Source organism: Polistes dominula, unplaced genomic scaffold, assembly GCF_049000335.1.
Source record: "Polistes dominula isolate Pdom_NZ unplaced genomic scaffold, Pdom_raw_medaka contig_15, whole genome shotgun sequence".
Classification (NCBI taxonomy): Eukaryota; Metazoa; Arthropoda; class Insecta; order Hymenoptera; family Vespidae; genus Polistes; species Polistes dominula.
In genome coordinates this window covers 1,828,002-1,841,833 of record NW_028300915.1, presented here as the reverse complement: position 1 = coordinate 1,841,833, position 13,832 = coordinate 1,828,002, and the positions used below count along the sequence as shown (strand labels likewise).

Below are 13,832 nucleotides of genomic sequence, written 5' to 3'. Positions count from 1 at the left end.
TTATGTTAATTATTAATTGTAATTTATATATCTTAATATATATAAATTGCGTGTCACGTTGTTTGTTCGCAATGGACTCTTAAAACTACTGAACCGATTTTAATCAAATTTTGCATTTTGTATTCAATTTCATTCCACTTGAAAGATAGGATAGTTTATATCTCAATTTATAATCGCAATATTATTTTATTGCGAATTATTTGTTTATTAATTAATTAGAATCATGATTATCTCTGTTAGTTCGATAAGATTCTAACAGATGGCAGTAAAAGGTAATTCGTTGACTTAAAGACGTGTGTATCGGACTGATTGTGAGGCACCCTCCTAGTTTATTATATAATTATACGACAAAGTCATATTTTGCCTCATATGAGCCACATTGGATAAGAAAATATAATAAAAAAACATTTATTTTGTACATACAATAAAATAAAAATAATCTTTATCCCTAACACAATATATATATATATGTATTTATTTTTTAACAGTTTGGTCATAAGAAGAAAAGCCAAGAGAACATAAATTTTATCAAAATAAAACGACAAAATTATATCGGGTGTTGATTTGAAATGAAATATCCAATAAGCTTCGGATAAGTTAAAAAACCTATTGTAAGTTCTACTCATTGTCAATATATATATATATATATTTCTCTTTTTCTCGAGGTTAACTTGAAAAAAATTTCGATCCTCACCAAAGTATCGGTGATCTTGATCCTTGGCTTTAAACGGGACACGATTTCCTTTTGTGCCGTATCGCGGATACTAGAAACGTGCAAGGACCAATATCTCAAACAATATTGCGGGTCCAGAAACGTTGATCGAATGTGGGATAAAGAAAGATTACGTATATAGCTTTTGATATACGATGTGGGAAAGGAAAAAGGGATAGAGGAAAGGGGATGAAAATTGAATGGAAAGAAAACCCAAAAATGTGAACACAGAAATACGTCAGGTTAATATATTTTTTTTTTTTTTTTGAAGTGAAAACTTCTTTAGAAACGGTGAGATTTGAAAAAATGTAAGAGAGCTGTAAAAAGCGGTGTAACAGGGCAGCGGGCGTCTATAAAACGGCCAAGATACTAAATAGAAAGAGAAAAAGAGACAAACATATAGGATTGAGCCTGCGAGAGAATAAGACCAAATATAGCTATAGACTTTTTTTATTACACCTTTCGTACACGAGACTCGTTTACGAGGGTACTTAATAAGGGTACTAAATTTCTTTAACAAAAATTGTTTGAATTAATTTTAAGTAGAAATTTGTTTTACCGATCGAATATATTCAACCGATAAAACAGATAATCTACTATTATCGGAGGTTGGTAATAATAAGTTTTGGTACATCAACATTCTATTAAATAAGAATTCATGTACCAATATTTGATAAGGAAGGTAGTTGAATTTCCAAAGAACTCATGGAATTATCTCAAATATAAAGCAACGAATTTTTAAATGAGAACTACAACACTTTTCAATACAGAACCAATCGAGTTTTCTAATTGCAAATACCCACAAACGCATAAATACACATTCCATTCTTACAATAATCAAACAGTATTGTTTAAAAAAAAGTATATTATTGTTATCATTTTAAAAAATTGTACCTTATCATAAAATTCCGAAAAAATCATTGATTGAAATTTAATTCTTTAGACGCCGTATGAAATTGTAGGGATCCTGTAAGAGGGATGCGCCATTAATATTCAGCTCATGTGCCATTGGCTGAAAATTTTGGTGGACCGCTTGAATTTATAATAATTTTTTCGTGTAACCTATTCTATTTTAATATAAATTTTTAATTATCATTAAATAGAGTTCATTTTTTGTTTTCTGTATTTGATGTAATTCATTATTTCATCATTATTTCAATGTTTGAATCATTCGCGCGCAAAATCGAGTTCCGGTACCCCAGCAATGTACATGGCACATCCCTCCTATAGAATCCCTATAGTTGCGCGCGCACCCTGCAACGAATTGTGATTGGTGGAAATAATTGACGTATGGCACTAGTAGTTGCACTAACTGCGCCTTAAGCTAATAGTGATTAACCCCTCTCTCCGTTCATTCCTTAGAGTGTTATATGTTTATATGTGAAGTTGCGTACAGTTGCATGGATTTATATCACATACGAATATAGTTATATGATATTTGTGGTGAATTCAACTGAATATTATATGAATTTTTATAAAAAATATTAATTATAAATTATTCAACTAAAATTAGTTGAAAAATCTAATCTCATAAGGATCTGGTATATACAGTATTTAATACACGTAAGTAATTAAAAGTATGTAATAACAACAATCTAACCTAAAAATTATATTAAAGCAAGCTATACTTCATAGTACCTAAAACATTTATTACAATCTATGTCTTTTTTTTTTGTTTGTTAAATATAAACTTTTTAAATTAAATATATTATCTTTTTAAACATATTATAAATATATTATTTACAAAAATGCATACATATAAGTGCACTTTTGACATTTTGATTATTCTTATTACATTTTTTCTAATAATAGATTATAATAAATGTAAGTTATATAAAATGTAATTAATTTTGTGTGTGTGTGTGTTTTTTTTTTTTTTTTACATATTTAAGAGTAAAAATGCCATGCTGGTACTATGAGAAAAAAGAATTACGTAATACCCCATCCGTTCAGGATGGGATTGATTATGACACAGAATGCAGATATAGAAAAGAAGGTGCAAGATTTATAATAGACACTGGTACAAAAATGGATTTAGGATACAACACAATGGCAACCGGTGTTGTTTATTTTCACAGATTTTACATGTTTCATTCGTTCAAAACTTTTCCACGATATGTAAGTAATTTTGTAATAAATTATTTTTCTTTATTAAAATTGATCACATTGTTTTTATCAAACTTGATTATTATTATATGTTATATAGGTTACTGCATGCTGTTGTTTATTATTAGCTGGTAAAGTAGAAGAGACACCAAAAAAATGTAAAGATATTATAAGAACAGCCAAAACTTTACTAACCGAAGAAAAATTTATGACATTTGGAGAAGATCCTAAGGTACTGATGAATACAAAAATATAAACAATATTTTACCATACTTTCTTGTAATTTATTATTTCTTTCTTTTTTTTTTTTTACAGGAAGAAGTAATGACCATAGAAAGGATATTATTGCAAACGATTAAATTTGATTTACAAGTAGAACATCCATATGGTTACTTGTTAAAATATGCTAAATGTCTTAAAGGTATTATTTAACAAATATTCAATATATAATAATTCATTAAATATATATTCTTAAAAAAATACTTCACATTTTTAGGTGACAAAAATAAATTACAAAAAATGGTTCAAATGGCATGGACATTTGTAAATGATAGGTAATCAATAATATTTTCATAAATTTCTATAGATAAAATTGTAAATGGTAATAATTTATCTTCTTTTTTTTTTTTTTTTTTTTTGTTATTGCAGCTTGTGTACGACATTATCTCTCCAATGGGAACCAGAAATAATAGCAGTTGCTCTCATGTACTTAGCAGGGAAATTAAGCAAATTTGAAGTATTAGATTGGAATGGTAGACAACCCAAACATTTACGTTGGTGGGATATGTTTGTAGAAGATGTAACGATGGATCTGTTAGAAGGTATCTGTTTGAAATATATTCATATTTTAATGCAATATCTAACATGGTGTTACCATACTGTTGCATAATGTTTATATTTACAGATATTTGTCATCAAGTATTAGATTTATATTCTCAAGCTAATAATACGAAACCTCCTGATTCTCCACCAGTAATTCCGTCCAATGAACAAAATAGAGAAAGAATTGCTCCACCACCTGTTGTTGATTCTGCATCAAATACTCCAAATGGTATATCAAATATTATAAATATAAAAATGATATTATTCAATGATAATAATAATAATAATATGAAAAATGATTTTTTATTTTAGTAACTCCTGGAAAAGCAACTAAAATCGAAGTACCTGCTGTTGCTGCAAATGGTTGTACAACTACAGATACTACAGATAGTATAAAACCAGTAGTAGAACAACCACCAACACACTTTCCAACATATCCAACAAATTTTGCTCCAGCCAATACAACTTATCCACCAGTATTTCCACCAGCAAATGTTTCCGTACCACCTCCACCTGTTAATACTATAAATCATATTGTACCAACGATGCACCATATCAGCTCAACTGCTCCCATTCGACCTGCACCACCTGGTCCGAATGCTGCACCACCTCAACCACCACCTTTTCAACCTTATCCTTATCCAACTAATGCATCCTATTTTGCGCCTAATGCTCTTGTACCACCGGCCACTACTCAACGTACCTATTATCCACCACAACCTTAACATACAATTACCACTTCTTAATTAATAATTGCGTTATCAACTCAAACATCATTTAGTATTTATACTAGTTATAGATATTATAACTTAGTCCCTTGTAAATATTGTAAATATAAAATGTTTATTGCTAATATTTCTAGATCTAGATTTCATTTCTTTTTTTTCTTCTTCAAATTTTACATTTTTAAGTTAATATATAAAAATTAAATTGTTTTGTTTTATTTTTATTTGTATTCATTTATTTACCAAAGTATAATCTTAAATGTACAATTAAATAAGAAATTATTTTGAGAAAAAGAAAAGAAAAAAAAAGTAAAGTTGATGAAACAATCGATACATTTACATGTAAAGATTTCCTTTGTAAAAAGAATTCTTTTCAACTTGTGGTAATTTATCTAAATTTTCTTTATTTATTTCTTCATATATTTCCATGAGTTGTTTTGCTGCTTCAGAATCAAATACAAAATTGTCTGAGTACAATACGTAAAGAATAGAATGGTAATCCATCATTTGTGCATAAGACAAAACTAAAAAATAAAATATGTATAATGTTATTATTGATTATTACTATTTTCATTTTGTTTTTTGTAATAAAATTATGTTTACTAACTTCCTGCAGCAACTCCGTGTATGATGTTTGGTTGTTCTAACATTTGTCTGTTAGATTTACAAAGATTATTTTCATTATTTTTATATAAACATCGTATAAAACAATGTTCATGTGGTATTACTGCACTTTTATAATGCGATATATGTCTCCAATGTATTAAATATGTGCATTCACAAATTGATAAGATATCACTTATCTAAAAATAGAATAACATTTAATAATTAGAAAATTTTCTAGTTTCATTGATGTAAAATAATTGATATTGTATACAATTTATTGAAAAAAGAAGAAAAAAAATCTTAGAAAAATATTAAACTAAACACACACTCACCTTGATTACAAATTCACCTGCATTTTTTAAATCAAAACTTGGTGATATATTAAAAATACACAAATCTACGTTAACATGATGAATTGCACCAAGTTCTTTATTATTTTCATTCTGTATAACACATATCTTCTCAGATTCTTCTTTTAAGAATTTTTTAAAATAATCTAAAATATAAATTGCATATATTAAATAATGAACCAACGATATTAAAAATGTTTATATATACAATGTTAATACCAATGATAATTTCTCCTTCTATTACAATTAATTTTTTGATAGATGTTGGTTTATCCTTTATCCATGTTACATTGATATGCCTAAAAATCAAATTGTATGTATAAATAGTAAAAAAAACAAGAATTGACACTTTCTTTTTTTAAGGTTATGTTATAAACAACATAAATAACTTACGATTCTTCTTGCAATTCATTAATTGATTCTTCTTCTTCGTATCCATCCCAAAATGCTCGAGACGATGGAAATACAACCTCTCCAAAATAAGTAGCCATTTTTGTATATGATTAGCAACTCATTGAATACTCGCCATCTATCATGCACGTGTTTACTATTTTTTTAAGGTTACATTTATTCAATTTTTTTTTCTTCTTATAATTAATTATTTTCATAAACTATTTTATTACAGATCATTATACAATTTTTCTTTAACATACAAAAGTATAAAAATTATAATTTTATATGTGTGTTTACATATGATATTATTATATGTATATGTATATATATAGTTAATTAAGATTAACTATCTTTAAAATATATTTTTTTTCTTTTCAAATCTTTTTAAGTCATACATTTTAAAATTGTTATCTCATAATATACTTGAAGTAATTTTGAATAATTTTCAAATGTATATCAATGTTATACAATAAATATTTAAAAAGTTGCAGTAATATTTCTAAAATATTGTAATATGATGTAAATAATACATCGGTTAATGATAAAGCTTATTATTAACAATTAATGAATGTTTGTAATTGTAAAATCATAAAAATATATATATATATATAAGTGTGTAATACAAATGTAGTATGTGTACTTATATAATGAGCTATATATATATAAACATTTATTTTTCTTAAATCTTATAATAAAAAGGTACTATTAAAAAATAATATAAAAAATTTATTTTATACAATAACGAACGTTATTTAAATGTCATGCAATACCCTTGAGATCTTGAAGTTAAACATTATAATAAATTTGAATACTCTAGTTTAATATCAATATGTTACAATGAAAAAAAAAAAAAAAAAAAAAAAAGAAAAAGAAAGAAAGAAAAATATCTTTAAAATACATAATTGAGAATCATGTATTTTACCCTTAAGCAATATTGTTCCCAGGCATAATCATAACGCAATTTACAACGTTTATTGTCACGTATAGCACGATGCATCAATATTATAGTGCAACATAATGGAACATAATAGGGTAAGAGTTCACTTGTCATACTTAAACAAGATATAGACCATTGCATTATGATATCACCTAAATAATTAGGATGTCTCACATATCCCCAAAAACCAGATACTATCAATTTCTTTCCACGTGATGTTGGAATCGTTTCTAAATCTGCAAAAGTAAATGAACGTATTATTTTTTTTTTGAAAAATTCATCCTTGATATCTTCTATGCATTAATATTCAATTAAAACATACTATCTAATGCAGCAGAGTATGGATTTTTTCTAAATTCATTCTTCTGAGAGTTACTCATTCTGTATACAATGTATCCAATAATAAAAGTTAAAATGGGTATCACGAATAAATAATTTATCTGTGTTCTGAAAATATAAGAAAATAATGTTAAAAAAAATATCTCGAGAATATTATATTATAATTATATCATGATAATATTTATTATAATATTACCTATTAAATAACATATATTTAGATAAAATGGTTGGTAGAAAAGGATAAAGTAAATGTCCAACGCATAGCATGTATCCAGTACCTTCATACATAATTTCAAAGGATGTTAAAATACTTGATTCAAATATTAACATATCCAAGCAATAAAATATTTGTAAGGATGATACTAATAATTGTGCTAAATTAATATCCTTCAGTTCCAAACTGCTACTGTTTTCCAATACTTTAATTATAACAGCATTGTTTATTATGATCTGTAAAATATAAATTATAGAAAACAAACAAATAGTGTTTGATTAATTAGATAATGATAGAAATTATAATTACTGATCCAATCACTGAGGCACGTAATAATATTATTTTGATATCCAAAGAACCAATTCTGGGATTTATTTCTCTGCCTTGCCAAAAATTATATATAATACTATTAGTTGATGCAAATATATTAAGGCATGCGACAGATGCTTTGTTTGCTTTAATATATAATAATATTGCTAAAATTGTTCCAAATATCCATCCGCTGATACTTAATTGTAAAGAATTTTCTAAAATGAAGTCGTGTAACTTTAATCCTTTATATATACAAGTGTTCAATACGATCAATGATAACGCAGCACATAAAAATCCTAAACAAAAAGAAAACACAAAAAGTCAAAATTAAAAGACAACATAAATTAGTTATTTTTTTTTTTTTCAAACATAAATATAGTAAGATTAATAAAAATGTGATTATCATACCATTCATACGATATTTTAATCTACCAACTTTACTTTGTTGTCCATCGATGAATCTCCCAATTGGAATATAAGAAAATATAATCAACAAAAATAAAAATGACATGTATCCAAAAAGTGAATTAGCATTGATGTATGATTCTATGTCAGTTGGTATTTCTGGATATGCTAATTTACACATGGTTTTTGAACAAAATAATTGTGGTACTATTACAGCAAGTGGCATGATAAACAAAAGTATGCAAATTCCAAACCATCCTCCCCACTCTTGAGGTTTTTCAACTAAATTTATATTTTTTTTACGTTTCTCTAATTCTAACTGTAGTTTTCCTTCAAACTCTACCGATTTGGTCAAATCCTGAAACATTGTATATCTCATAATAAAACATATTATCAAAATGGTACCACATTATACATGCATATTACATTTATAAACATTTATATAAATGCACACATATTATACATACATACCTGATCTCTTTGTACTGATAGACCTCTCTCTTTACCATCAGTAAGATTATTTAATTGAGTTGGTCGTTCTAAAGGTAAAGAAACAGCTCTATCAACATTTTTAGTAAATGCTGCTAATTTATGGAGTGATTCAGGTTTCGGTGTGCTAGACATACGTATTGATCTACGTGATACACCTTCCAGTTCTTTTAATCGATAATGAATTGGCATATCATGAATTGGATCATCCTGTACTGTAGAATTGTATGTAACATTAATCTTTTCCTCGTTATTGATTTTTTCTACGAAATAACAAGAATCTATTAAATTATAATATTCAATATTAGTTATAAATAATAATACATGTTAAAAAATATAATTACCAGTAGGAAACTCTATTCGTGGGATTGATACTGTCGCATATTTAGTAGTGGGAAATGGAAGTTTTCTTTTATTAATTTTTGGAGATGTTGTAGGTGATTTTGTAGGTGATCTTGCAGGTGATTTTGCGACTTTTCTTGAAGGTGATTTTGGGACTGTTCTTGCAGGTGATCTAGCAGGTGATCTCACAGGTGATCTCGGAGGTGATTTTGCGAATGATCTTGCAGGTGATTTTGCAAGTCTTCTTGAAGGTGATTTTGGTATTGTTCTTGCAGGTGATCTAGCGGGTGATCTAGCGGGTGATTTAGCGGGTGGTCTACCGGGTGATCTTGCAGGTGACCTTGATTTTCTAGATGATCGAATTGATGAATTTGTGTTAGAAGAATATCGTGATGAACTATTATTCCTTATTCTTGTACTCATTCTAATTGCACTTCTAGACGCTCTTTCAGACTGTGGAATAAGAAAACAAAAAATTAATAATTTGTTATTATTTTTTATGTTCTGTATTCATATATATATACTTACCATTTCTTTATCATTTATATTAGATTCCATATTTCTAATTTGTACAATTTATATATTTTGTATATATATATATATATATATATATATATATTTATTTATTTATTCCACGTTTGGAATTTTGATATTGATCATTTAATTGTTACACAGGTACCTTTTCTCTTGTTTACCTTAAACAAATGTTCTTATGATTAATTAAAAGAAATTGTAATCAAAATTGCAACAACTATCTTACATAACATTCACATCTAATAATATAACATTTTCTATTATAAAATAACAAAGTTAATTTGATATTAGAAAAAATAAAAAAATAAAAAAATAAAAAATAAAATAAAATAGTAAAATTTTGAAAATATTTTCGTAAAGATGTTATATTTGAAAAATTGTAAATAAAATCAAAATTGAATTAAGCGGCAAAACTTGAATTTGTACTTTAACGGTATTTCAGATAAAACAATAATATGTTTGTAACTTACATATATATTTGTTATAAAAATAATAATAATAGTTATATCAATGTGTCCAAGATGTTGTAAAAATAATAATTCTTTTGTAAATCACAAGGTTATAATTATTACCATTTTTTCGCATCATAACACTAAAACGCGGGTTAAGTGTTCTTAAAAATATGCATCGAACACCACGCGATATAAAATGTCCGTTAGTAATGCGTTCCACAAGCGTATCATTTTTTACCAGTTCTAGTGAAGTATAAAACGTAAACAGCCAATCAAATTTCGAGAATCTTTAAATATTTATAATCTATAGACAAGTTTATTAAATAATTAATAATTAATTTTTCTATTATTCCAAAAATGAGATATTATTTTCATTAGTTGTGTTTTCAAAAACTTATCATCTTTTACAATATTTGAATAAACGCGCAAATAAACGTGTACAAAACAGCCAATCAACATTCGAGAAAATTCAAATATTAAATATCATACAAAAAAATTTATTAATTAATAATTAATTGTTTATTTAATTTAATATTGTTATTTTGTATGTTTAATAGATAAATTGTTAATATAAAATATTGAATGAATTTATAATAATTATTAATATTGATTTGTCATTATTTAATTCAAATCAAATTCATATATTAAACGCACCTATCATCTACCGGAATGAACATTACCCCCGTATACGGTAAATTTCAAACAATTCTTTATTTGGCATATTGCTATTTTATAACCTTATTTTTTTTTATTTTGAGATTAAATATAATACATATATACATATATATATATATATATATACATGCGAATTTAATTTTAATATTAAATACAAATTAAAGATGTGGATATTATATTTTATATGATTTCAATTTTATTGAAATATAAATCTAGTAATTTTGGATTTTGAATAAAAAAAAAAAAAAAAAAGGCACAGCATAAATAGATTAATAATTACACGATGGAAATGAATAAATTTGTTATCAAGTCAACGATCAGTGAGAACGAATTTTTGGTATATATTTTTCTTTTTTCAATTTATTATCTTTTTTCAAAATTTCTTTTAAAAATAGAATAATTTTTCTTATAAACCTTTTATATATATATATAGTCACGTAGATAAGTAATTTTATGAAAAACATGTCAATGATAAATTTTCATTATTTATTATAGATTTCTTTGGAAAATACTTTAAAAATAATCGAGGACAAGCTTCGACAATTTGTCAAAAATATTCCAAAACTTTTGACAGATTCTGAATTGGAGTCTGGATTGCGAACTATAGAAATTGAAAGAGAAAAGATACACGAACTGCTTCATTCAGTTGTTCAACCCTTTTTAACTAATAGAAAAGGTTTGCAAAATTATTTGTTTCCAAAATAAGATATTTAATATCTATAAAATACATAGAACGCATTAGTCTTAGTGACCATAGTCAGAAACGATTGACCTTTTAACCTATACTTATTAAGACTTTTTTTTACTGACAGTATAATAGTGCGTTCTATTCACTGTAAAAATATTCAATAATTTTTTTTAATATATCCTATATATATATATATATATATAATATTTAATATTATATTTGATTTTAATTATTATTATGATTTCCTTAAAACGTCTAGTAACTTCGTGTAAAGCCTAGTTTATTTTTTTATTAATTAATTTTAATTATTTTTATTATTTATTATAATAAATTACTAAAATTAAAAAAAATTATAATTAAAATACTACTGATATTATTTATTATAATTAATTCATTTTAATTATTTTAATTATTTACTATAACAGTACACACACACACACACACACGCGCGTATACTGAAGTATTTAATAATGTATAATATTAATTTAATAATAAACAAAGCGTACACACACACACACATACACACAAATAATTCTAGTAATAATAATAAATATATATTTAATCAAATATTTTATTATATATATATTGTATACACATATGTGAGATTGAGAATATATAAATAGATATTCGTGAGGAAGTTAGCCGGTGACCTTGGATAGATAAACAGTCTCTCGAAAAGCAAAAAATCCTTGGTTCTCAAATCCCAATCCAATCGATCAATTTTCTCACGAATTCTATTTATATTTATATAAATATATATATGTGTATAATATTCTAGATGATGAGGAACTAGACCTTCAGTATAAATACGAACAAATGAAAGAACAATTACACAGTCAAACTATCGAATTGGAGAAAGCCATTAAGGAAACGCAAAGCCTTAAAATTCAAGTAATCATACGATTCCATTTATAATTATTTATTTCAAATATATATTCAATAAAATATATTCTATCTATGTATATATTACCAGTAATTATAAAAGTGAATTTATCTAAAAAAAAAAAGAAAAGAAAACGAATTAAAAATTAAGATCAATATTTAACTTACCTTGTTTTTTTATGCAGATATTAAACCAAAGTACTTTTTGCGCGAGTTTAGGAGCAGTATTGGGAAATTTAGCATGGCGTGCTTCTAGATTTCCAGAAATTGTCGATATTTGGTTATCAGGTGTAAGCAATATCAATTCTATGAATATACATTATCGTATTATAACATACTTCAACTTGGTACGATTATAATAAGGGAAACACGTTGCCAATATAGCTTCAGAATAAAGTAAGAGAGTTCCTGTCGATAGTAAGCGGAAGTTTTGTGGCATTTATAAGCACATACGAGACTGGTATACCGCCAACTAACAACGTCGAGTATCAGTTTGTGTTAGGACTATTGGGTATTGTCACAAACATATCATCTATTCCTAAAGGGAGAGAATTTCTTATTACAAATCAAAATGGCAAGGATCTGGTTGAAAAAATTATCAAATTTATGCCTAATTTCTTTCCAGTAGCATCGGGAACGCATTCATTAATAAGGTAACAAATAACAACAAAATAAATTATCGAGTATTATTACGATTGGCTAGCGCGTATTATCGTTTGTTAGTCTCGTTTCTACATTATCTATTTAATTTTTTGTATGTGTGTGTATGTGTGTGTGTGTATATATAATATAGATGTTTGTTTCTATTATTAAAAATTAAATAGTAGATATTAAACGATTTTGAAAAATAGGCCATGTCAGTGATTAGACCGAGTTATCGTCAAGTGAAATAATTTCTAACTATAAATTATTTCTCTTATGTTTGTTAAATGTAATGTAATAATACTCAATTAATGTTTATTAATATTTACGAAGAAAACATTATTATTATTATTATTATTATTATTGAATTAAAATTTATATATGTATTTATAGAACAATTTTACGAATTTATTTTATCAACAAATCAATATACTCTTCTTTCTAGATTAATGCTGATGATATTGTATAACGTGAGCATGAACAATACCGGTTTGAGCTACTTGTTCGAGTTTCGTGTAGCTGAAGTTTTAAGTAACTGCTTAAAAGAAGATACTATATCGGAAGAATTGCAACTTTTATGCTTGCGCATTCTTCAATCAATTACCTATGATCTTAAAGATCCTAAATATATCGAGGACCTTACCACATCGATTTCTATTAAGAATATCAAGAGTATCGTTGCCAATGAACAAAGTGAAACTTATTCTGTAGCTAAAGAAGTTATTAAACAATTGCAAGAGTTATTAAGATTTAAACAAATTTAATGAATAAAAAAAGAATTGAAAACAATTTTTATTAATCATTATTTATACACTGTGTGTATGTGTGTGTGTGTGTATGTATGTATGTTTTTTTTTTTTTTTTAATATTTATAGTAATGAACAATATTTACAATATAAAAATAGATAATAATGATCTTCTATTAGTTAAAAGTAGTACAATGACCTTTGTCTCGTTTAAAAAGTTAAAGCAACAAAAGAGTTGTACTCTGACAAACAGTCTGATTCATTCTATGTTTTCTCATCTTATAGAAATATATATATATATATATATATATATATATATATATATATAATATATATATACATATGCATACGTCATTTTTCACATCGTTAAAGGAAGCGGTTGGATCTGCACTGTTATCGAACGTGCCTCAAATTCTTTGCTTCGCGTTGGTATGTATTTACATACATATATATGTATTCCT

The 13,832-nt window shown here is 25.8% G+C and overlaps 4 protein-coding genes across 6 annotated transcripts; 2 read left to right on the top strand and 2 right to left on the bottom strand.

The window, feature by feature from the left end:
* Positions 1-2,086: 2,086 nt before the first annotated feature.
* Positions 2,087-4,495, top strand: CycK (cyclin K). The gene is made up of 8 exons (XM_015324480.2): positions 2,087-2,275; positions 2,605-2,830; positions 2,919-3,050; positions 3,134-3,239; positions 3,315-3,372; positions 3,467-3,639; positions 3,723-3,869; positions 3,953-4,495. Exons 2-8 carry the CDS (start codon positions 2,612-2,614, stop codon positions 4,363-4,365), a joined length of 1,248 nt encoding a protein of 415 aa, XP_015179966.1. The 5' UTR covers positions 2,087-2,275; positions 2,605-2,611; the 3' UTR covers positions 4,366-4,495.
* Positions 4,496-4,573: 78 nt separating this feature from the next.
* On the bottom strand, positions 4,574-5,955 carry PSMG1 (Proteasome assembly chaperone 1). Its single transcript, XM_015324331.2, has 5 exons — positions 5,715-5,955; positions 5,541-5,620; positions 5,304-5,467; positions 4,973-5,168; positions 4,574-4,889 (listed from the first exon to the last, which is right to left on the bottom strand). Exons 1-5 carry the CDS (start codon positions 5,810-5,812, stop codon positions 4,702-4,704), a joined length of 726 nt encoding a protein of 241 aa, XP_015179817.2. The 5' UTR covers positions 5,813-5,955; the 3' UTR covers positions 4,574-4,701.
* Positions 5,956-6,354: 399 nt separating this feature from the next.
* Positions 6,355-12,288, bottom strand: LBR (lamin B receptor). 2 transcript variants are annotated; one of them, XM_015324345.2, is made up of 9 exons: positions 12,152-12,288; positions 9,281-9,447; positions 8,755-9,205; positions 8,393-8,673; positions 7,925-8,279; positions 7,514-7,812; positions 7,187-7,440; positions 6,974-7,098; positions 6,355-6,887 (listed from the first exon to the last, which is right to left on the bottom strand). In XM_015324345.2, the coding sequence occupies exons 2-9, from the start codon at positions 9,308-9,310 to the stop codon at positions 6,604-6,606; spliced, it is 2,079 nt and encodes a 692-aa protein (XP_015179831.2). In that variant the 5' UTR covers positions 9,311-9,447; positions 12,152-12,288; the 3' UTR covers positions 6,355-6,603. The 2 variants fall into 2 exon arrangements, with proteins under 2 accessions (XP_015179831.2, XP_015179832.2); XM_015324346.2 differs by lacking the exon at positions 12,152-12,288 and adding an exon at positions 9,757-9,907.
* On the top strand, positions 10,861-13,693 carry LOC107068192 (heat shock factor 2-binding protein). Of its 2 annotated transcripts, XM_089170220.1 has the most exons (5): positions 10,861-11,089; positions 11,880-11,992; positions 12,169-12,273; positions 12,368-12,636; positions 13,071-13,693. In XM_089170220.1, the coding sequence occupies exons 2-5, from the start codon at positions 11,918-11,920 to the stop codon at positions 13,387-13,389; spliced, it is 768 nt and encodes a 255-aa protein (XP_089026346.1). In that variant the 5' UTR covers positions 10,861-11,089; positions 11,880-11,917; the 3' UTR covers positions 13,390-13,693. The 2 variants fall into 2 exon arrangements, with proteins under 2 accessions (XP_089026346.1, XP_015179837.1); XM_015324351.2 differs by lacking the exon at positions 10,861-11,089 and having other exon boundaries at positions 11,653-11,992.
* The last annotated feature ends 139 nt before the right edge of the window (positions 13,694-13,832 follow it).

Excerpts from the sequence above, each read along its gene's own strand:
- CycK (XM_015324480.2), top strand. The coding sequence starts at position 2,612 with ATGCCATGCTGGTACTATGAGAAAAAAGAATTACGTAATACCCCATCC. Across the intron at positions 2,831-2,918 it reads TCAAAACTTTTCCACGATAT|GTTACTGCATGCTGTTGTTT; the intron begins GTAAGTAATTTT and ends TATGTTATATAG. Across the intron at positions 3,373-3,466 it reads TGGACATTTGTAAATGATAG|CTTGTGTACGACATTATCTC; the intron begins GTAATCAATAAT and ends TTGTTATTGCAG.
- PSMG1 (XM_015324331.2), bottom strand. The coding sequence starts at position 5,812 with ATGGCTACTTATTTTGGAGAGGTTGTATTTCCATCGTCTCGAGCATTT. Across the intron at positions 5,468-5,540 it reads AGAAGGAGAAATTATCATTG|ATTATTTTAAAAAATTCTTA; the intron begins GTATTAACATTG and ends TTTATATTTTAG. Across the intron at positions 5,169-5,303 it reads CAGGTGAATTTGTAATCAAG|ATAAGTGATATCTTATCAAT; the intron begins GTGAGTGTGTGT and ends TTCTATTTTTAG.
- LBR (XM_015324345.2), bottom strand. The coding sequence starts at position 9,310 with ATGGAATCTAATATAAATGATAAAGAAATG. Across the intron at positions 7,099-7,186 it reads AAATATATGTTATTTAATAG|AACACAGATAAATTATTTAT; the intron begins GTAATATTATAA and ends TTATATTTTCAG. Across the intron at positions 6,888-6,973 it reads ATACTCTGCTGCATTAGATA|ATTTAGAAACGATTCCAACA; the intron begins GTATGTTTTAAT and ends TTACTTTTGCAG.
- LOC107068192 (XM_089170220.1), top strand. The coding sequence starts at position 11,918 with ATGAAAGAACAATTACACAGTCAAACTATCGAATTGGAGAAAGCCATT. Across the intron at positions 11,993-12,168 it reads CGCAAAGCCTTAAAATTCAA|ATATTAAACCAAAGTACTTT; the intron begins GTAATCATACGA and ends TTTTTTATGCAG. Across the intron at positions 12,637-13,070 it reads GGAACGCATTCATTAATAAG|ATTAATGCTGATGATATTGT; the intron begins GTAACAAATAAC and ends TCTTCTTTCTAG.